At 44.1% G+C, this 22,503-nt stretch overlaps 1 protein-coding gene across 22 annotated transcripts in view; it reads left to right on the top strand.

Annotated features, from left to right (window-relative positions):
- The window catches only part of DIS3L2 (DIS3 like 3'-5' exoribonuclease 2), a 1,051,599-nt gene that overhangs the window by 1,003,448 nt on the left and 25,648 nt on the right, over positions 1–22,503 (top strand). For all 22 annotated transcript variants that reach the window (XM_073626503.1, XM_073626502.1, XM_073626498.1 and 19 more), the window contains 3 exons: positions 3,156–3,339; positions 9,495–9,581; positions 20,897–21,044. In XM_073626503.1, coding sequence (XP_073482604.1) covers positions 3,156–3,339; positions 9,495–9,581; positions 20,897–21,044 — 419 coding nt within the window. The remainder of the gene's footprint in view (positions 1–3,155; positions 3,340–9,494; positions 9,582–20,896; positions 21,045–22,503) is intronic.

Raw genomic sequence — 22,503 nt, 5'->3', positions numbered from 1 at the left:
AGACCTAGTGAAGTCTCCCTTAAAACCGCTAAAAAAGCTGGAGTATTTGGGTCTGATCATAGATAAAGCCCAGAAAAAGGGTGTTCTTGCCCAAGCAAAAGACAGTTCCATAAGAGAGTTGTTGCAGATGGTCAGGTCAAAAGGAGATCCCTCCATTCGCCTTTGCATGAGGTTGTTAGAAAGGATGGTGGCTTCATTCGAAGCAGTTTCCTATGCCCAGTTCCATTCGAGACATTGCAAAACAGTATTCTATTTGCTTGGAACAAAACGATCCAAGCTTTGGATTTGCCAATGCAGCTGTCCCAAAGCCTCAATTGGTGGTTACTAAAGAATCTGCTAAAAGGTGAATCCTTCAGTCCAGACAAACAGGAGACGAGCTCGGCGCTCGTAGTTACTACACACTGCAGCATTGTTTTAAATGTAAGTTGATTGGACTTGTTTTATTAAATAAATATACCTTTTATATGGGATCACGCTATGTGCGTCTCTCTCCCCCTCACACTGTACATCACTACTCTACCTGACGAACACTGAGGAGAGAGGCACAGGGACATATTCCAGTTTCCAGGCACGGGGACAGATTCCAGATTGGTGACACTCCTGGAGGCATACGAGCTCGGCGCTCGTGGATTGATGCCCACACTCACTTCATGAAAGTGAGTGCAACCTCCCCCTGTGTGTGTCTTGCCCCCCTCCACTGTGGTCGTTGCAGAGTTATTTTACATGCTGTATACTTTTTATTTTTTATATTTCGCTTGGCATGTTCATCATTGTCACTGCCTGTATACACGGAACGTCTACACCTGCGGGTCATTTGCAACACAGGCTGTACACCTTACAGCTGTAAGGTAAGCGGCTTGCAAACACGGAGGTGTCCTCACTGAAGATCCCCCACTCCCTTCACGATTGGACTTGTTTTGTGTTTCTCATCACGTGTTTTTGCTTTTTGGACTGGATGATAGAACTAATATTCATGTTTGTCCTAGGGATTTGTCACTTGTAGTTCACCAGGATCTGGCACGTTTTTGCTAATGGGGCACTAGCCCACATATATTTTTCTTGCATTATATATATATATATATATATATATATATATATATATATATATATATATATATATTTTTTTTTTTTTTTTTTTGCATTGTGTCATTATTCACCCTATTTGTGTTGGTATATGCATTTTTGTTTTGCTATATTCAAGCAGTCACTGTTTCACGATTACCTTTTATATATTAGGCTTTGTCTGCCCGCAACATGTCATGTTGATCAGCTATGTTGCACTGCACTGCATCCCCACCATGTTCTTTTAGCATGTAGGATCTATTCATGCATTGGCCCGTTTCTGCTTTTTTAGTTGACTTTGCCACTTTAGTCATCTTTGTAGCTTCCCTCCCCCCCCCTTCATCACAGCGCAACTACCATCTTCCCCCACTTATATTCCCTTCCTTAGTCCCTCTGACAAGGAAGCTGGTATTTTTGGTTGCTATATCCTCAGCAAGGAGGGTTTCAGAATTGGCTGCTCTTTCTTGTAAAGAGCCATATTTGATTATTCATGAGGACAGAGTGGTGTTACGCCCTCGTCCAGGCTTTTTGCCAAAAGTGGTTTCAGCTTTTCACCTGAACAAGATATTGTCCTGCCATCGTTTTTTTTCAAAACCATATTCCAGGGAAGATAAGTCACTACATTGTCTTGATGTGGCGAGAGCAGTGAAAATCTAGTTAGACAACTGCTCAGATTCGTAAGACTGATGTCTTATTTATTCTGCCAGAGGATCCTAAGAAAGGACAGGCAGCGTCGAAATCCGCTGTTGCTAAGTGGATTCGGCGAGTTATATTTCAAACTTATAATTAAGGGGTAAGATTCCCCCATTTCAAGTTAAGGAGCACTCTACCAGAGCTGTTAGTGCTTCTTGGGCAGTGCGTCACCAGGCCTCCATGGCTCAGATCTGTAAGGCCGCAACTTGGTCTTCAGTGCATACATTCACAAAAATGTTATCAGGTGGATGTAAGGAGGTATGAGGATATCGCCTTTGGGAGCAGTATGCTGCAGGCAGCAGTATAAGTCCTCAAGTCTAGGGGTACCCTGCGGGTTGTCTCTCCCTCCCCTCAAGTAGCATTGCTATGGGACGTCCCATTCATTAATTACTTAAGGCTCTGTGTCCTATGATGTACAATAAAGAAAATAGGATTTTTATTACAGCTTACCTGTAAAATCCTTTTCTTGGAATACATCATGGAACACAGGGGTCCCTCCCCTCTTTTGGGATTTAAGTATATTGCTTTGCTACAAAAACTGATGTGCTCCTGGAAGGAGGAGGGGTTATATAGGGAGTGAACTTCCTTGATTGGTTATACCAGTGTCAACACCTGAAGGTGGCCCATAACCCATTAAGTAATTACTTAAGGCTCTGTGTCCCATGATGTACTCCAAGAAAAGGATTTTTACAGGTAAGCTGTAATAAAAATCCTATTTTTATTTCTGAAAAATTGTTTTATGTGTATATTTTTCTAATTTTACTTCACCAACTTTGACTATTGTGTTCTGATCCATCACATATAATTCAGATTAAAAAACATTGAACTAAAGGCTGTAATGTAACAAGAGGTAAAAAGCCATGGGGGGGGTGAATACTTTTGCAAGGCACTGTAATTACTAATATTTTTCACCTCTATATAAATTATTCATCCTCCCTATGTGAGCAAATTGTGATTTCTATAAAATTGTGACCCACAACCCAATTCACAGCACCACATCAGTTGGCTTCATCAGTGGCAAAGATACATTTTATAAAGGTGCAGAACCGCATATAATCGACCCACTTTGAAGCATAAACAACATATATGTTTTTTTTTTATTTGATATAGGTTTGTTTCAAAAGCACAAGATGGAATATCCAGTGCAACATAGCCAATACCCTTCATGTGGTAGTTTGATGACACCTTCATCTATCAACTGTGATTACATTCAGTGAACATGTGTTTTTATGTGTGTTAAATTGTCTTCAGTTCAAAGCAATACCTTACTTATGAGAATTTACCGGCAATGTTTTTGAATGATGGTGATTAAAAGCCAAAGGTCACTTGAACATTTTGCAAATAATTGTTACAGCTGTTAAGTACATAATGGTTTAATTGTAAACTTGACTTCTTTGCAGGCTGGTTGAAGAGTTTATGCTTCTTGCAAATATGGCGGTTGCACATAAAATCTATCGCAGTTTTCCAGAGCAGGCACTACTTCGCCGTCACCCACCTCCACAGAATAAATTGCTAAATGACTTGATTGAATTTTGTGACCAAATGGGACTTCAGCTAGACTTCACTGATTCAGGCACTTTACATGTAAGTAATACTCAGTTGGTTTTTGTAACCGATAGCATAGTTTGTGAGCGTAGTTCATTTCACGGGAAGTTACATTTACACACTATTTCTGGAAAGAGCAACAGGTATTTTCTCTAGTTTCAGAATAGGGTGGTGTAGTGCGCTGCCTGGATGAAAGACAGACAGTTAAAAATACGGACAATCTTTCTGTCAGTTTTGCCTTGATTATTAGTATATGCATGGCACCACATAGTGGTTAGTACTTTGGCTTTGCTGCCCTAAGGACCTGGGAATAATCCTTACCAAAGATAATGTGTAGCTAGCTTATGTTTTCTCCTGTTTGTGTGGATTTCCTCTAAATGCTCAGGTTTATTCACATTTTTATGTTTTTAAGACTGTTGTAGGGGCAAAAGTAACATTGTTAGTTTCTTCAGCACAAGGGGACTGTTTTGAATATTTCTATATACACTAAAGTAAACGATTTGCTTGGAGTATGGTTTTCACCAAAGCTAAATTGGTCCTGTTGTAATTCCAGCTGTTAAGAAGGACATCTAGTTTTAAATACTTAGAGTGGTATTAAACACAAAAAGCAAATATTTATTATATTGCAGCTTACCAATTCTTAGGTGTTGGTGTAGCGATAACCCCCACTGTGCCTTTGGAATACACTGATCAGCACTGGAAGTTGTTGGCTGCCAGTGCTGATCAGATGCAGGTCAGATGCTGGTTTTTCAGCATGTCCGTTGGACATAAGCTGGTCATGAGACTGGCTTCTGTAGAACAGACAACTGTACACACACGTTAAAAGATCAATTTTGGACGATTTATGCCCGTGTGTAAAAAGTTTGATTCAATGACTGCATTCATTTTCTTTTTAGGCTTTCTCGCTTCTATTTTTATCTGGTGATTTGGCTATTAAATATTTTTCAAAAGAACAATCTCTCTTGCAGATGTATCAGTTACAGGGATGAGACAAACCATTTACCACTGACAAGGGGTAGTTATAATGATCAGTGTTCTTACTTTAAAGCCTAAAATAAAAAAAAATGGTTGATGTAACTGCTTGTGCAGTTGAGCTAGAGTTTGGCTTCAATTTGTGTATTCTAAATCTTTTAGTAAAAATCCAACACTCCCCTCCCCCCAGACAGGCAATTCTGCTGTCCCCATGTGCGCTGTGCTCCTTCATCTAGAGTGGGGGCACGCTGATACAAGAGGTGTGTTACTGGCCAAATCACCAGTGAAAACGGAGGGAAAAGGCCAAAAAATATATATATTTTTGGTGTTGGGTTTAATACTGCTTTAAGGCCTTATGTACACTGGGTGTTTGGTCCATGTGTATGAGATTCCAGGGTTTTCTTGTAGGTGAAAAGCACAGGCGCAACATGCAGAATTTTTGTGTACTGGGCATTCATCTTTGAGCATAAACTGCCTAAACGTTAATGACATTCGTTGCGCAGCTTTCAACTTCTCATGGGGGACATTTATCAAAAGTGGAGCAGCTGTGCATGGCAGTTAGTCAGCTTTAATCTTCAAAATATAAAACTTGAATTTGTTGCGCTATATCAAAAGCAATAAGAAATAAGCAGCTGACACAGTATTGTTTGGTACAATAAAAGGATAAATAGGGGGTATAAGTGTAGCGCTATAGAAAAAATGATGGAAAAAGTCCATAGAAGATATTATATAAGAGTTGTCTGAAGCAATCAAAGGCAAATCACAGCAGATCTCCACAGGCATGAAGTGAAAAGAAGACCATCACCCCAAACACACTGACCCTTACCGTCAGGTAGTGGGTTATGTAGCATAACAATAGAGTGGTAACTACAGGAAACAGGCGTCTCTTTATCTTAGGCTCCTCGCTCCAATAATGCAATAAGGATTAGTAGCCAGCGAAAGCACTCCACATTTGCAGCAAAGCATTAAGTGTAGATGTGAACGAAAAGGGAAGGACTCATTGCGCAGACATTCCACATAACAAATTTATTAAGTACCAAATTCAAATGGACACTCGCATTTGGACAAAGGGATAAAAGCAAATTGAGGAAAGCAGCCAACGCTTCCTACCGCTAAGATGGTCACGGCTCCTCCGTTCTCGCCGACGTGTCACTCGTCATCCAGCTCCGCCCGATGTTTTGTCACTATCGTGCATCATCAGGGGCGTGGTTGTGACGTACGACCGGGAGTTTAAATAGAGAGACAGAATCAGGAAGAGCATGAATTGTATGCACTCCAAAGAGGCGGAAGTAATTACCCTCCCGCTTCTGGAATGCAAAAGCCGGAAATAGACCCAGGGGCTACACCATAAAATGCGCTCCACGATCGTAACAAGCTAAAAACTAATAGGTGATCATTAGATTTGAATAAAAATATCCTCAAATTCATAAGGAACACAAACATCTGGACTATTTATAAATAATCAGTTAATATAAATGAAATTGTTTTCAAACAATTTAAAAACGCATTCAAAAGCAAAAATAGTTATACAATGAAAACTGCAGAAAAAAGCATTAAGCCATTGAATCTTAAGACATAACAGGAAGTTCCCAATGGGATACAGCCATAAAATAACAAAAGTGAACATTGAGACAATGAAAGAGAAATAATCGCATCGTAGAAAACCAAGAAGCAGCGCCATCTGGCGGTATTATACATAATCATTGTCCAGAAAAATTAATACAGTCACAACAGGTCAAAAAAGCCTAGTTAGAACAAATCTATATCCAAATGGATCAAAAGCAACCTAGCTATTATTAATGAAGGCATTTACATCCCACTCAATGTTCATACCAAATGGGATGTAAGTTTGAGCTAAATAAATCCATTTGGTTTCTAGACAGGATGTTTCCCTCACCATATGGCTACCCCTCCAGTGACCACAAAACTTATCAATGCCCAGAAAGATAGTACCCTCTGGATTCTGATCATGATTTAAAGCAAAATGCTTAGAAAGGCTATATTTTGTAAAGCCTCGTTTGATGTTGGCCACATGTTCGCTAAGTCGAACATGCAGCATACGTTTAGTTCGACCAATGTATTGTTTCCCACATGTACATTTTATCACATATACCACATAATTTGTCGAACATGTGATAAAGGGTTTGATCGTAAAAGTTTCCTGGGTGGCCGTTGACTGAAAAGAATCGGCCCTCCTACCCCTGATATTATTCAGTTTGCAGATAGGGCACTTCCTACATGGGTAAAAGCCACCCATATTCTGGAAAAAGGATAGTTGTTTAGGCGGATCTACAATATTGGGTGCCAGCGATAATTTTAATGGTGGAACGCCCCTATATACAACCCATGGTTGCTCTGGTAAGACAGAGGCCAGGAGTCGATCAACTTTCAACCCCTTCCAATGCTTTTGCATTATTTTTTTTAACAGCAAAATGTTGATTGGAATAGCCAGTGATAAAGAAAAAATATAAATGAATCGTCTACCTAGCTTCTTTGAAGCTCCCCTCTATTCCTTGCTCTGGCCAAGCAAAGAGCTTCATCCAATTCAGTGGGGCTATATCCTTTCTCAATAAATCTTTCTAAGAACCAAGGCCTCACTGTCAAAATCATCATGATTCGTACAATTGCACTTTGCAGTTAAAACAATACCTCAATCGTTCTGATTTAAACCGGAAATAAAACTATTAAGAGCATCCAGAGTACCATCCCATAGGAGGAGGATGTCGTCTATGTACCTTGCCCAGAACAACAACTCTGGTCTAGGCTCCCCATAGATGACATCCTCCTCCCACTTGGCCATGAACAAATTAGCCATACTAGGGGCAAATTTTGCCCCCATAGCCACTCCCCTACTTTGAACATAATAGGAGCCATTGTACCAAAAATAGTTCCGCTCCATCGCAAAATCCAAAAGTTTCAAAATGAACTTTCTTTGACGGACATGGAGATGATCCTGCTGTAAAAAATTATTAACTGCCTCCCTCCCCATGTTGGTGGAAGATCACAGTGTACAGAGAGGAAACATCTGCAGTGGCAAATATATGTGTCGTTCCAGTTGATACGTTGTAAGGCAATTCCCAAGGGTCAGTTTCTCAGACTAAGGTGCAATTGTACGAATCATGATGATTTTGACAGTGAGGCCTTGGTTCTTAGAAAGAGATTTATTGAGAAAGGATATAGCCCCACTGAATTGGATGAAGCTCTTTGCTTGGCCAGAGCAAGGAATAGAGAGGAGCTTCTGACGGTTAAACCAAAGAAACTAGACGATTCTTTTAAATTTTACTTTATCACTGGCTATTCCAATCAACATTTTGCTGTTAAAATAATGCAAAAGCATTGGAAGGTGTTGAAAGCTGATCGACTCCTCGCCTCTGTCTTACCAGAGCAGCCACGGGTTGTATATAGGGGCGTTCCACCATTAAAATTATAGGTGGCACCCAATATTGTAGATCCGCCTAAACAACTATCCTTTTTCCAGAATATGGGTGGCTTTTACCCATGTAGGAAGTGCCCTATCTGCAAACTGAATAATATCAGGGGTAGGAGGGTCGATTCTTTTCAATCAACGGCCACCCAGGAAACTTTTACGGTCAAACCCTTTATCATATGTTCGACAAAGTATGTGGTATATGTGATAAAATGTACATGTGGGAAACAATACATTGGTCGAACTAAACGTATGCTGCATGTTCGACTTGGCGAACATGTGGCCAACATCAAACAAGGCTTTACAAAACATAGCCTTTCTAAGCATTTTGCTTTAAATCATGATCGGAATCCAGAGGGTACTATCTTTTTGGGCATTGATAAGTTTTGTGGTCACTGGAGGGGTAGCCATATGGTGAGGGAAATATCCCGTCTAGAAACCAAATGGATTTATTTAGCTCAAACTTACACCCCATTTGGTATGAACTTTGAGTGGGATGTAAATGCCTTCATTAATAATAGCTAGGTTGCTTTTGATCCATTTGATTATAGATTTGTTCTAACTAGACTTTTTTGACCTGTTGTGACTGTATTAACTTTTCTGGACAATGATTATGTATAATACCGCCAGATGGCGCTGCTTCTTGAGTTTTCTACGATGCGATTATTTCTCTTTCATTGGCTCAATGTCCACTTTTTTTATTTTATGGCTGTATCCCATTGGGAACTTCCTGTTATGTCTTAAGATTCAATGGCTTAATGCTTTTTTCTGCAGTTTTCATTGTATAACTATTTTTGCTATTGAATGCGTTTTTAAATTGTTTGAAAACAATTTCATTTATTTTAACTGATTATTTATAAATAGTCCAGATGTTTGTGTTCCTTATGAATTTAAGGATATTTTTATTCAAATCTAATGATCACTTATTCGTTTTTTGCTTGTTACGATCGTGGAGCGCATCTTATGGTGTAGTCCCTGGGTCTATTTCCGGCTTTTGCATTCCAGAAGCGGGAGGGTAATTACTTCCGCCTCTTTGGAGCGCATACAATTCATGCTCTTCCTGATTTCGTCTCTCTATTTAAACTCCCGACCGTCGTACGTCACAACCACGCCCCTAATGACGCACGATAGTGACGAAACATCGGGCGGAGCTGGATGACGAGTGACGCGTCGGAGAGAACGGAGGAGCCGTGACCATCTTAGCGGTAGGAAGCGTTGGCCGCTTTCCTCAATTTGCTTTTATCCCTTTGTCCAAATGTGAGTGTCCATTTGAATTTGGTACTTAATAAATTTGTTACTATGTGGAATGTCTGCGCAATGAGTCCTTCCCTTTTCGTTCACATGTACACTTAATGCTTTGCTGCAAATGTGGAGTGCTTTCGCTGGCTACTAATCCTTATTGCATTATTGGAGCGAAGAGCCTAAGATAAAGAGACGCCTGTTTCCTGTGGTTACCACTCTATTGTTTTGCTACATAAACCACTACCTGACGGTAGGGGTCAGTGTGTTTGGGGTGATGGTGATGAGCTTTAATCTTTCAGCTTGTTCAGTTAAACTTTGAAAATGAACTACAGAAGCTGATTGGTTGCCATACACAGCTGCTCCAGTTTCAATAAATCCTCTCTCAAATTTCTTTACACTCTGTCGGCAGCGGGACTGGACAAGTGCCCTGTGCTTTCCACCCACAAAAACTGACAGAACTAAAATATTTGTCCCAAATTATTATGCTACAATATGCATTTAAAGATGTAAGTTAAATCAGACTGTTGGGCCCATTTCTATTTTCTCTTGGCAGAAAAGCTTGAATGAACAATTTGGGACTGATGAGTATTCTGCTGCACGCAAGGAAGTTCTGACCAATATGTGCTCCAAGCCTATGCAGGTAACGTGGAGTACACTTTATGCCCTTTCACCTAAAACTAGATGTTTTTTTCATTTTCTAAGCATAGAGGTCAATGGCCAAAGTCTCCCTATATGGCTGTATGAAATGAAAGCCTTTTTTTTCAGAAGTCCCTTTTTATTGGTGTTCTCCTTTTCAGAAAAAAAAAGAAAAGGTGAACTAACACCGTAAAACCTCCTTACCCCACCGGTGCCCACTGTACTTGCTTCCAGGGATGCTGAGCTGTCAGTGCCCATGCAGCCGGGCCAGTGGTCCAGGGATCTGAAATCCCCCACTCTTCTCTGTTCAGCACTTCAGTTCACTGTGCAGGCACTGGTGTCTTCCTTCTGCTGAGGAATTTTCAGTCTCTGAACATGGTTAGCCTTATAATTACGCATGATCTGGATAGCTGCAGCTTGCTCACATGTGTGGTAACAGAACAGTTTAACATGGGAATGTGCATGTTTGGCACTGATACAAGACCTGAACCCTACTGGCGTCTTGCTTTGCTCATAGAGCTTTCCCTATTCACTTGCCTCAAATGGACATACCCATACATCCTTGTGTTGAAGTGGTTATACTGGGGTTATGGCTGCAGCTGCTCTGCTTTGGTCACAAGGCATCTCAATAGTGGTATACTACTTGGGCGCCCTTTTACTGTGGGAGCAGTCAGAACACACTCCATCAGTCAATGTCCAACAAACTGTTCAAACTCTGCAGAGGTACAATGGGACCCTGAACTTCTAGGGGTCAAGTGCTGGAGCCTGCTCATTGCTTGGCGTATCTAGTTTTGCTTTAGATACTGTATTGACAGTCTCAGGTTTTTCTTTTGCAAGACAAACGCCTGACTTTCTGCTTCCATGTTCAGACTCTGCAGTCCAGGAGCTGTCTATGTCTTTGCCATTGCTTGAGCTTTCCATGCCTGAAAGCTGCTTCTTTTGAGGCAGTTCTGTATGCCCCATTCCACTCCAGACTGTTGCACTTCAACGTTCTAGCTGCTGGGGACAAAAGGTATGTTCTTTGGACAGTCACATGTGTCTTTCACCCCGGGCCAGGTTATCCCTGTCCTCTTGGCATATGTCTCTATCTCTGAGGTCAGGGAAATCCTCCTTGGTGGTCTAGGAGAATTTCACAATGGATGCCAGCTTGGGAGGCATACTGGAGATGATGCAGGGGACTTGGTCGCCAGGGGAGGCTCATCCCCCGATCAACTTACTAGACCTTGAAGTGAGTGGTCTCACCAATGGCATACTTTAACCATCAGGGAAGTACCTGAAATCTCACAATTAAAGACTAGCTGACCAGTCTCTGGCCCAGGTGAAACTTTAATAGAGGGGTAATCTTCTAATGGGGACACAATCTAGCCACAGTGTTTTCTTTTTCATACATCATGGGAGACAGAGTCAGGCTAATATTAATTACCTGCTGGGTTATACTCCATCTCCAGGTGAATGGACACTGGTAGACCAAAGGTCTTTTAGATAGGAAGTGACCCCCTATATATTTTTTACCAGTGTCTTCAAGGTGGATGGCACGGTTTGTTTGAGCTCTCTGAGTTCCAGGTCTCTAGTCCCACAAACGTTTCCTAAATGAATCAATGGATTGACCATTGACACAGGCTTTATATGCTTAGATAAATGGTACCCGAGCCTCGCAAAGAAGACTCAAGATCCTATGAGGTTTTGCCTGCAATGCGGCCTCCGGGCGCTGGACCCTATGAAGTGGAATCCTGGACACCACAGCGCTAAGGCATTCCTGTAGGGTGCTGTACAGGTCTAAGGGAGTGGACCCTAAACATGAAAAGGGTTCCCAGTCCTTGAAGGGCCTCAAATGACAGGAACCCGCCATGGTGGGTGAAGTTTGGGCTCTTTGTTTCTAAGGTGCCCTGTGCCTGGATGTGTAAATGAAACCCCTTTACTTATTATTGTGGGGTGTCCCAGTGATTGTAACAATCAGTCAAGCTAGCTAGAGGCTGGACACCTGTGTGTGGTGACCATATGGGGGAGTTTTGGGCTAGCTGTGGGTGTTTGCAAAGTGTACCTTTTTTGCTTGTGTCTGGCAGTTTTTTCTTGTATGATGGCGCACAACGGTATGCCATTTCACCTTGGTTCACTATGGCGCACGAGGAATTCCCAAAAGCTCCGCTGGACTTAGCAGTTTGGTGGCCATGGAGCACGCGACTTGGCATGTGCAGTAGCCTTTTATCTGGGCGCACAAGGATTCACGTCATACGCGAATACAGTCACGCCCCTTCGCCGGGACCACGCATGTGCTTGCTCACACACCCAGCTTATTTAAGCTGTGTAGGCCAAGCATGCAGTGCTTCCAGAAGGCAGCTGTGGGACACAGAGCAGGCTCTGAACAGACACTTGCAGCAGTTAATTTTCTTTATCGTACATCATGGGACACAGAGCCACAGTAATTACTGTATGGGTTATATGGCACCTTTAGATGGATACTGGCACACCCTAGACAGAAAGTTTAACTCCCCATATAACTCCTCCCCTTACCGGGAGTAAATTAGTTTTTTCACCAGTGTCTTAGGTGTTGGTCACGAGTAAAGACTTGCTGTGCTGAGCTCCGCTGGAGAAATCTTTGCTGGGGCAAGCCATGCAACCAGATCCATTCAAAGTGTCTTTTCATGCTGAATTGAATGGTACCCAGGCCTCGTGGCGGAAAAAACGACGTTTTGCCTGTAACGCTTCTCTTTTTAGAGAGCTGGACCCTGGGATCCAGTGCTTTGGTTTTTTCCAGCCATGTTTCCTGGCGGGGTGCTTTACAGGTCCAGGAACCCCTGATAAAAAGGGGCCCCAGTCCCTGAAGGTTTTTTAAATGGTGCCCACCGTGAGTGATGAAGATTGTGTCTGTCTGGTTTACCACAGAACCCTGCAGCTGGGTAAGGCAAGTGGAGATTCCTAAGCAATTTTTCTAATTCTTGTGGGTTTTCTCTTTTAAAGTAAATGTTGTCATGCCTAAAGTCGCCACCGGGGGCTATCCAAGAGCACGTACCTGTTCCATGCTTGTCATTTTTGTTCTGTGTCAATACAAGCTGCACGCTTCCTCTAGCCCAAGCCGAGTTAAGACGTGGGAAGGGGTTTTTTTTTTTTTTGTTTTTTTTTTAAACGTCCCCCACCTGGACAGCTTCTCTCCAGGAGGCAGAAGGAGCATGGGCCAGTCGGCTGTATGCCGCGCTGCTGCCAGTGCCATAACGGTGGTTCTGTGTCACCTCCACCCCAGTCCCCCTCCACATGCGATCCGGTCGGATCAGAGGCCCGCTCACGCGGGAAAACAATCTTTCTTTTTTTTTTTTTTTTTTTTTTAAAGAGTGGGGGGGGGGGGGGATACGGAGAAAGGGGGAGTGGAAAAAAACTCATTGGGTCCCCTTTTACCACCCAGGATCCTCAAACAGAGGAACTGGGAGAGGCAAGATGAATCCCCCTCAGTGGACCTTGAAGAGACTGATGACTCCTCTTCCGAGGGATCAAGTGGGGAAGGACCACCTTCAGCTTCACAAACTGAGAAATTGCTTGGGTAAACTTCAGGGACAAAACCAGTCCTGGGGGAGGAAACCTGCAAGACAGAATGCTAAAGCTTATTTATGAAGAGGCGCCCCCGCTCGTTCGGGTGGGGGGAAGACTTCTGCAGTTCTCAAGGGTCTGGCAGGAGGAATGTCGAGACAGATGGGTGGTCTCCACAATAGCTCTAGGTTACAAACTAGAGTTCAGAGAATTCCCGTCTCCTAGTTTCCTCAAGTCAAATGTTCCCAAAGATTCAGAGAAAAAAGTCTCACTTTCAAGCGTTAGACTGACTTTTGTCGCAAAAAGTGATCATGGTGGTCCCCATGGAAGAGCAGGGGTTGGGGTTTTATTCAAACCTTTTTACGGTGCCAAAACCAAATGGAGATGTCAGACCCATTCTAGATCTAAAGGTCTAAACCGGTTTCTGAAGATCCACTTTTTTCGCATGGAATCAATCCGATCAGTAGTCTCTATCCTACAAGGAGGAGAGCTTCTGGCTTCAATTGACATCAAGGATGCATACCTGCATGTGCCTATTTTCCCCGCTCGTCAAAAATATCTGCGTTTCGAAGTAGAAAAACACTTAGTTTGTAGCCTTGCCTTTTGGTCTAGTTACTGCACCTCGGGTGTTTACAAAACTTCTGGCCCTTCCTCTGACCAGATTAAGGACTCAAAGTATAACAATTATAGCATACCTAGACGACCTGTCAGTCAACTACCTGGAATACCTAGTTTGGGTCCTCAACCTAGGGAAATCTTCTTTAAAGCCAGTAAAAAGATTAGAGTACTTGGGTCTGGTTATAGATACAGCCCAGAAGAGGGTGTTTTTACCCCAGGCAAAGATCAGCGCCATAAAGGAGCTGGTTCAGGTGGTCAGGGCGAATAAGGGTCCTTCTATTCGCCTTTGTATGAGGTTGTTGGCGAAGATGGTGGCTTCTTTCGAAGCGGTTCCCTATGCTCAGTTTCATTCGAGACTGCTGCAAAACAGTATCCTGTCTGTCTGGAACAAGAAGGTTCAAGCACTAAATTTTCAAAGCGCACTCCACCAGGGCTGTTAGTGCTTCATGGGCAGTGCATCACCAAGCCTCCATGGCTCAAATCTGCAAGGCCACAACTTGGTCTTCAGTCCATACATTCACCAGATTCTATCAGGTGGAAGTAAGAAAACATGAGGATATTGCCTTTGGGCGCAGTGTGCTACAGGCAGCAGTATAGGTCCTCAGGGCTGATTGCACCCTACTTTTGTTTGTCTCCCTCCCCCCAGATAGTATTGCTCTGGGACATCCCATGCAGTAATTACTGTGGCTCTGTGTCCCATAATGTACGATAAAGAAAATAGGATTTTTAGAACAGCTTACCTGTAAAATCCTTTTCTTGGAGTACATCACGGTACACAGAGGTCCCTCCCCTCTTTCTGGTTACACATGTAAGGGGAGGGGTTATATGGGGAGTTGAACTTCCTGTCTAGGGTGTGCCAGTGTCCATCACCTGAAGGTGCCATATAAGCCATACAGTAATTACTGTGGCTCTGTGTCCCGTGATGTACTCCAAGAAAAGGATTTTACAGGTAAGCGGTTATAAAAATCTTATTTTTCCATACCCGGGTCACATGAGTCACCAAGTGTTGTTTGGCAGGCTAAAGGTGCTTAGCAGGATTGTTACATAGGGGCTTGGCGAGCCCTATTAAATGGGTCTTCCTTTTGAGGTGTTTTAATACTACACCCAAGTACTCTCTCTTTGTGGATATTAAATGTTTTCAAAAAAGAGAAGCGGGACTAATGCCCCGTACACACGGTCAGATTTTCCGACCGAAAATGTGTGATAGGACCTTGTTGTCGGAAATTCCGACCGTGTGTGGGCTCCATCACACATTTTCAGGCGGATTTTCCGACACACAAAGTTTGAGAGCAGGATATAAAATTTTCCGACAACAAAATCCTTTGTCGGAAATTCCGATCGTGTGTACACAAATCCGACGCACAAAGTGCCACGCATGCTCAGAATAAATAGAGATGAAAGCTATTGGCCACTGCCCCGTTTATAGTCCCGACGTACGTGTTTTACGTCACCGCGTTCAGAACGATCGGATTTTCCGACAACTTTGTGTTCGACCGTGTGTATACAAGACAAGTTTGAGCCAACATCCGTAGGAAAAAATCCATGGATTTTGTTGTTGGAATGTCCGAACAAAGTCCGACCGTGTGTACGGGGCATAACACTACAGGGAAGGGCACACTATGTCGTCAGTAGTTCCTGATGAACCTAGTCGTATCCCTAGTGTTGTATCCCCTGAAAGACCAGAGGCTTCCAGGCAATCTGAGCTGCTGCGCCTATCTGGTATTGTGCCTACAGTCAATGCTGCCACTTCACCCTTTATCACTAAGGATGAACTGTCCTCAGCCCTAGCTGGGTTAGAGCACAGGATTGCTGGCATGATTGCCTCCATCCCTCAGGATAGCAGGAAGAGTGATAGATCCCCCTCCCGTAGCCTTATAGTCTGGAGCAGGAATGGGTTGAGGATGGGGAAGAGCTTAAAGCTCAGGACTCTGTGGAGGGCCTGGCAGATGAGTCTGCTTCCCAAGCAATCTGGACAAGAAGATATCCAGTTGATGTCAATCGCAGAGGCTTTTGATCCTGACTCAGACAGAAATGGTTCGTTCTGCCTTTAAGTTGCCTCTTGCAGAGATGACTGGGGCCTCTTCAGGCCGCACAGGCTTTCCCCCTACACCCCCTGTTGGAACAGGCGATGTATGCTGATCGGGAACATCCTGACAGGATTTTTGTTCCTCCTAAGGTTTTCCCTTTTATATCCCATGGATGAAAAGTTTGTTAACAAATGGAGCATGCCAGCAGTAGATGCAGCAGTCTCTTCCTTAAACAAGAACTTGACTTGTCCGGTAGATAATGCACAAGGCTTGAAAGACCCTGTTGACAAGAAATTGGAGTCATTATTAAAGGCTTCCTTTTCTTTGACCAGGTCAGCTATTCAGCCAGCTGTTGCAGCAATTGGTATCTGCCAGTCCGTAAAGAAGATCAAATGGCCTGTTATGCCTAACCAGGAGGATGATCTGCCTGAAAGTAAGGATTCAATACAGCAGGTTTCTTGTACATCTGCACAGACTCTTGTGGCTTAAGAACTGGTCAGCCAAGCTTCCTTGTAAAAAGTTATTGGCTGGTTTCCCTTTTCATGGGGAACATTTATTTGGTGATCATTTGGATAAATATATCCAAAAGATTTCTGGAGGGAAAGAGTTCTCTACTTCCTGTGAAGAAAAGAACCAGACGTCGTCACCTCGTTTAAAATCTCAGGGACTGCTCCCGCCAATGTCTCAACGTCAAGGTGGTTCCACCACCAACAGGGCGCTAGGGCCGAGGGCAAGCTGCAGGGCCAGGGCCAGAAGAAGACTTTGTCCAAAATACTTCTGAACCCAGCACCAAGCCCTCCTTTTGAGGGGACGCCCCCACTCCATCGAGTGGGGGGGAGGCTGCTGCACTTTGCAGACATTTGGAGAACAATAATTCAGGACGAGTGGGTCACCTCAATTATATCTCGCGGTTACAAGCTGGAGTTGCAGGGGGTTCCCACTCAGAGGTTTTTAAGATTCAGCATTCCCTTGGATCCTCCAAAAAAAAACTTATTGCTTCAGGTACTACATAATCTAGTGCATCTAGGAGTGATTGTAGAGGTTCCAGTATCTGAAAGGGGTACAGGGTTTTAATCAAACTTGTTTACAGTTCAGAAACCAAACGGGGACACAGGGCCCATTTGGGACCTAAGATCCCTGAACAAGTATATACTGATAGTCCTTTTGAATGGAGTCTGCTCATTAGTAGCCTCACTCCAGAGGGTAGACTTTCTAGCCTCTATCGATATAAAAGATGTGTATTTACACATACCTATCTTTCAGCCTCATCAGAGGTTCCTACATTTTGCAGTAGAGAATGTCATTTTCAGTTTGTGGCTCTACCCTTTGGGCTGGCTACAGCTCCCCGAGTGTTCACAAAAGTCCTAATACCAGTACTGGGTCTTTTAAGGGCCCAAGGGATCCTAGTGCTCGGGTATCTGGACGACCTCCTGCTCAGAGATCACTCATTACAGGGTCTAGAACAGAGCAAAATATGCACAGTGCAGTATTTGAAATGCTTAGGCTCTATCATAAATGCTAAAAGTCAACCTTGAAACCAGCTCAAAGTCTAAAGTATTTAGGTCTGATCCTAGATATGGTTCAAGCAAGAGTATTATTTCCACTTGTAAGGATCTGTGCCCTGAAGGTTCAGGTGCGTCAGATAAGGGGCACCAGACAACCCTCCATTCTGCTCTGTATGAGTCTTCTAGGAAGGATGGTATCCTCCTTCGAGGCAGTGCCCTATGCCCAGTTCTATTCCAGGCCTTTAGAACAAGACATCTTGTTGGCCTGGATCAGAAGAGGAAAAGCCTTGGATTATCCAATGTGCTTATCTCCTCGGGCATGAATAAGCCTAAACTGGTGGTTGCAGGATCAGAACCTATGAAAGGGAAAATCCTTTCTCCCAGTAACTTGGAGAGTACTGACTACAGATTTCAGTCTCTCAGGCTGGGGAGCGACCCTAGAAGGGCTCGCAGCTCAGGGGAAATGGTCAGGGACAGAACAGATCCTGCCCATCAAAGTCCTCGAATTATGGGCAGTAAGTCTGGCCCTACGGTCCTGGACGGTGGAGCTTCAGGACTGCCCTATCAGGGTTCAGTCCAACAATGCCACTGCAGTCGCCTATATAAACCACCAAGGCGATATCAGGAGTTGTTCAGCTCTGAAGGAGGTGAACCACATACTAGCCTGGGCAGAGGGGCATGTGCTGATTTTATATCGGCAGTGCAGAACTGGAAGGCAGATTATCTCAGCCGCCAGCAGATCTGCCTGGGGGAATGGTCCCTACGCCCAGGGGCATTCCAGGAATTTTGCCAGCATTGGGGATGGCCAGAGGTTGATCTATGGGCATCCAGGTTCAACAACAAGTTTCAGCAATTTGTGTCCCGAACAAGGGATCCTCTGGCAATCGGAGCAGATGCTCTGATAGTTCCATGGGGACAGTACTCCCTGGTTTATGCTTTCCCTCCGATCCTTCTCCTTCCACATTTGTTGTGCAGGATTTGAAAAGAGGGGGTTCCAATCATTGTGGGGCACCAGCCTGGCCCAGAAGGCCATGGTTCCCGGAGATTGTGAGACTGACAATAGACGGGCCATGGGCGCTTCCACGTCGCCCCGATCTACTATCTCAAGGTCCTATATTCCACCCCAATTTATAGTCTCTAAATTTGACGGCATGGCTATTTAAGCCAGGGTGTTAAAGGACCGTGGCATCTGGGGACCAGTAGTGTCTACCCTAGTGAATGCTAGAAAAGCTGTTAATAGGAAAATTTATCATAAGATATATATATATATATATATATATATATATATATATATATATATATATATATATATATATATATATATATGCTTGGTGTGAAGCCAGAAAATGGCATGCTCTGAAATACGTGATTGGGAGAATTCTCTCTTCTACAGTCCGCTGTGGAAATCAAATTGGCTTTGAGTACAATCAGAGATCAAGTCTGGGCCCTATCAGTATTCTACCAAAGGCCTTTAGCCTCCCATTCACTGATCCGAACCTTTATGCAGGGAGAAACTCGCTTGCTTCCCCCCATTAGGTCACCTATGTGTCCTTGGGACTTGGTGCTGTCTGTGTTACAGAAACAACCATTTGAACCTATCAAGGAAATTCCATTACACTTGCTGTCACGCAAGCTAGCCTTCCTGATGGCCATCACCTCAGCTAGAAGGGTGTCGGAGTTGGCGGTCCTTTCGTGCAGGGAACCATACTTGATCCTTCACCACGACAGGGTTGTGTTACAACCTGTTCCATCCTTTTTGCCAAAGGTGGTGTCGGCCTTTCATTTAAATCAAAACATTATTTTGCCTTCTTTTTTCTCTCAACCTCGCTCGGCGAAAGAGAGACGACTGCATTCATTGGATGTTGTCCAGGCAGTCAAGGTTTGTTTGTCTGGATCTTCGGAAATCTGAGGATCAGACTCCTTTTTTGTTTTACCAAAAGGACCCAAGAAGGGGCAGGCAGTTTCCAAGGCTTCCATTGCCAATTGGGTCCGTCAATTGATCATTCAGGCCTACGGTCTGAAACATAAAGCTCCTCCCTTTAAGGTGAGAGCTCATTCTACCAGGGGTGTAGGAACCTCCTGGGCTTTTCGCCATCGGGTATGTGTGGCTCAGATTTGTAAGGCTGCTACCTGGTCTTCAGTGCATACGTTCACAAAATTTTATCAAGTGGATGTTCGAGCAGCCGAGGATTCGGCTTTCGGCCCCAGTGTACTGTGGGCTGCTGTATAAGTTCTGATGGCTATTGTTTGGCAGGGTGTCTCTCTCCCCTCAAGGCTATTGCTCTGGGAATGAATATTAGCCTGACTCTGTGTCCCATGATGTATGAAAAAGAAAATAGGATTTTTTCCTCATACTTACCTGTAAAATCCTTTTCTTTGAGTACATCATGGGACACAGAGATCCCTCCTCTCTTTTTTGAGGATTCAGTGCTTGCTACAAAACTGAAGTGCTTCCTGTGTGGGAGGGGTTATATAGGGGATCACTTCCTGTCTAAAGACCTTTGGTCAACCAGTGTCCATTCATCTGGAGATGGAGTATAACCCAGCAGGTAATGAATATTAGCCTGACTCTGTGTCCCATGATGTACTCAAAGAAAAGGATTTTACAGGTAAGTGTGATGCAAAAATCCTGTTTTTATGTGGGCTTGTTTGCTATGTTGCCCATCTCATTTGGACTACTTTTAGCTGTCCCTATATACCTGAATTATCTGTCCCATGTCCCTTAATGTACAATAAATATAATATAATTTTTGACTCACCATGAATCCTTTTTGTTGGAGTAAATTTAATAGATACAGTATGCGTAATGCAGGTACATAGGGTTATGCTGCCATCTACAGAAGAATCGGACACTGGCAAAAAAAAAAGTTGACCAGGCAGTATAACCCTCTTACTCCTGTCATCATGTTTCGTTTTTGTGTAAAAGCAGTAGTAGGTGTGATCAGAAGTCAGAGTGGTTGAAGTGTGTTGCTTAATGTATTTAAAGAACAGAATTTTAGGGTAGGTCAGAAATCCATTTTTTTTGTGTACTTGCAATAAAATCTATTTTTTTGGGGGGTTCATTAAGGGACAGCAATATAATCCAGTTGTCTCAGGAGTTAAGTTTCCTTGTGTCCCTTTACAAACTCAGAGAAAATGCTTCAAAATGCTGACATTTTGAACAGGTAGCTAGGGTTTAAACCTCTGTCAGTTTTTTGTTGCAGTATTGCCCCCTTCCTACTTTAGTGACTGGCTCAGGGAGACCGTAAATCTTGCATGTAGAAAGGTTTAGACCCATGTAATCTTGCTCTCTGTGCCCCCTTTTGTCCTAATTTCTTGTTCTGGTGTCAGGATATTAAGGGCCCACTCACACTGTGTTGCGTTAATACATTACTATGCATTAAGACAGTCCTTTGGGCTGGCAGTGCACCTTAATGCACCAAAATATAACATAGCCCCCTTTTTTTAACCCAACATGCATGGCATGCTCGTTGTGGTGTTCTGCAGTTCAGGTTTTTTACATTACAGTAGCCATTCAAAATGCCATCACAATGCACTGGGCTGCAGTTTGTATTACTGTAACACATCAATGGGAATGTACATAGCTCTGTAGAAATGTTTTGAAGCGAATACAGCCTAATATGAGTTCCTCTTCTTTTCCTGTTATGCAGATGGCAGTATATTTCTGTACTGGAGCACTTGGAGATGAGAGCCTTTTCCATCACTATGCCCTTAACGTCCCGCTATACACTCACTTCACTTCTCCCATAAGACGCTTTGCTGATGTTATTGTTCACCGCCTTCTTGCATCATCTCTTGGTGGGTATACCTTAATGAGGGAAAGCTTTTTTTATATTTAATTTTTGAAGAAAATGATAAACCTGAAAACTTGTGCTTTTGCCATGCAAGGAAAGTTCACTTAATTCCTGCCCAGCTCACTGCTACTCATAGGTCCCTTCTTTTGTCTCACTTGCTGCTCCTTTTCTCCCTGAAAAGCAAAATCGCATACCCGGTACTTTATAGGGGAGCATGTAACTTACCTCCATCACAATGCACTCCATGTCAATGTCTCTACATATGATGCTTTGCTGATGTTAATGTTCAATGCTGCTTTGTATCATCTGTTGGTGTATACCCTAGGGCATTTTCTGAATGTAGTTGGCCTGTGCCAGTGGCGGCTGGTGAAGTTTTAGGATGGGGAGGTGCCATACCCCGCCCTTCCTTTTTGAACCCTCCCACTTGGTGAAAATGGGCCCAGTTTCAGCGGAATAGTGGGCATGGCTTAAATGGTGTGGCTCTAAGGGGGTGTGGTTAGCGTCTGAGATGAGAGAGGGAGGGACAGCAGGCCCAGATCCTACGCCACAATAGCAATATGTGTATTCTAGAAAGTTTAACAATCGGCAGATAGATTCTCCAAACACCTGGTGTTAGCACTTCCATCATCCCGGCACCATGGTTGTTATGGTGTCAGGATGATTGAAGCACATTATTTCTATTATTACATTGTAATATAAAATGAAATCATTCAACTCACCATCAGGTGCCCTCAGCGGAATTCCTCCTTCCCTCGGGTGCCCCCGTCAGCGGAGTCCCTCCTTCCCTTGGGTGCCCCCGTCAGCGGGGTCCCTCCTTCCCTCGGGTGCCCCCGTCAGCGGGGTCCCTCCTTCCCTCGGGTGCCCCCGTCAGCGGGGTCCCTCCTTCCCTCGGGTGCCCCCGTCAGCGGGTCCCTCCTTCCCTCGGGTGCCCCCGTCAGCGGGGCCCCTCCTTCCCTCGGGTGCCCCCGTCAGCGGGGCCCCTCCTTCCCTCGGGTGCCCCCGTCAGCGGGGCCCCTCCTTCCCTCAGGTGCCCCCGTCAGCGGAGCCCCTCCTTCCCTCGGGTGCCCCCGTCAGCGGAGCCCCTCCTTCCCTCGGGTGCCCCCGTCAGCGGAGCCCCTCCTTCCCTCGGGTGCCCCCGTCAGCGGAGCCCCTCCTTCATATCGCGTCTGTCTTTCTCCGTGTGTTCAGTGAAGAGGGGAGGGGCCTCCCTTCTCCACTAAACACAAGGGGATTAGGCGGAGGCCATCTGTTTGTAGCCCGCCGGGCGCCGGAAGTGACTTACCTGTTGTGTTTTTTTGCCAGAAATGCAGTGTCTGTCACTCCGGTGAGCACTCCGGTGAGCTGCTCCGAAGAATATCTTATCTAGCAGTGGTCTGTAAACTAGCAATTTCCCTACCCTCAATGTAATTAATGGAGATTAGGAGATGAAAATGTTTTTGTAGTCCATATCAGGAGAGCACCTA

The sequence above is a fragment of the Aquarana catesbeiana genome, linkage group LG04, assembly GCF_042186555.1.
Source record: "Aquarana catesbeiana isolate 2022-GZ linkage group LG04, ASM4218655v1, whole genome shotgun sequence".
NCBI lineage: Eukaryota > Metazoa > Chordata > Amphibia > Anura > Ranidae > Aquarana > Aquarana catesbeiana.
Note: the sequence above shows the minus strand (reverse complement) of the source record. Positions and strands in the feature narration are given on the sequence as shown.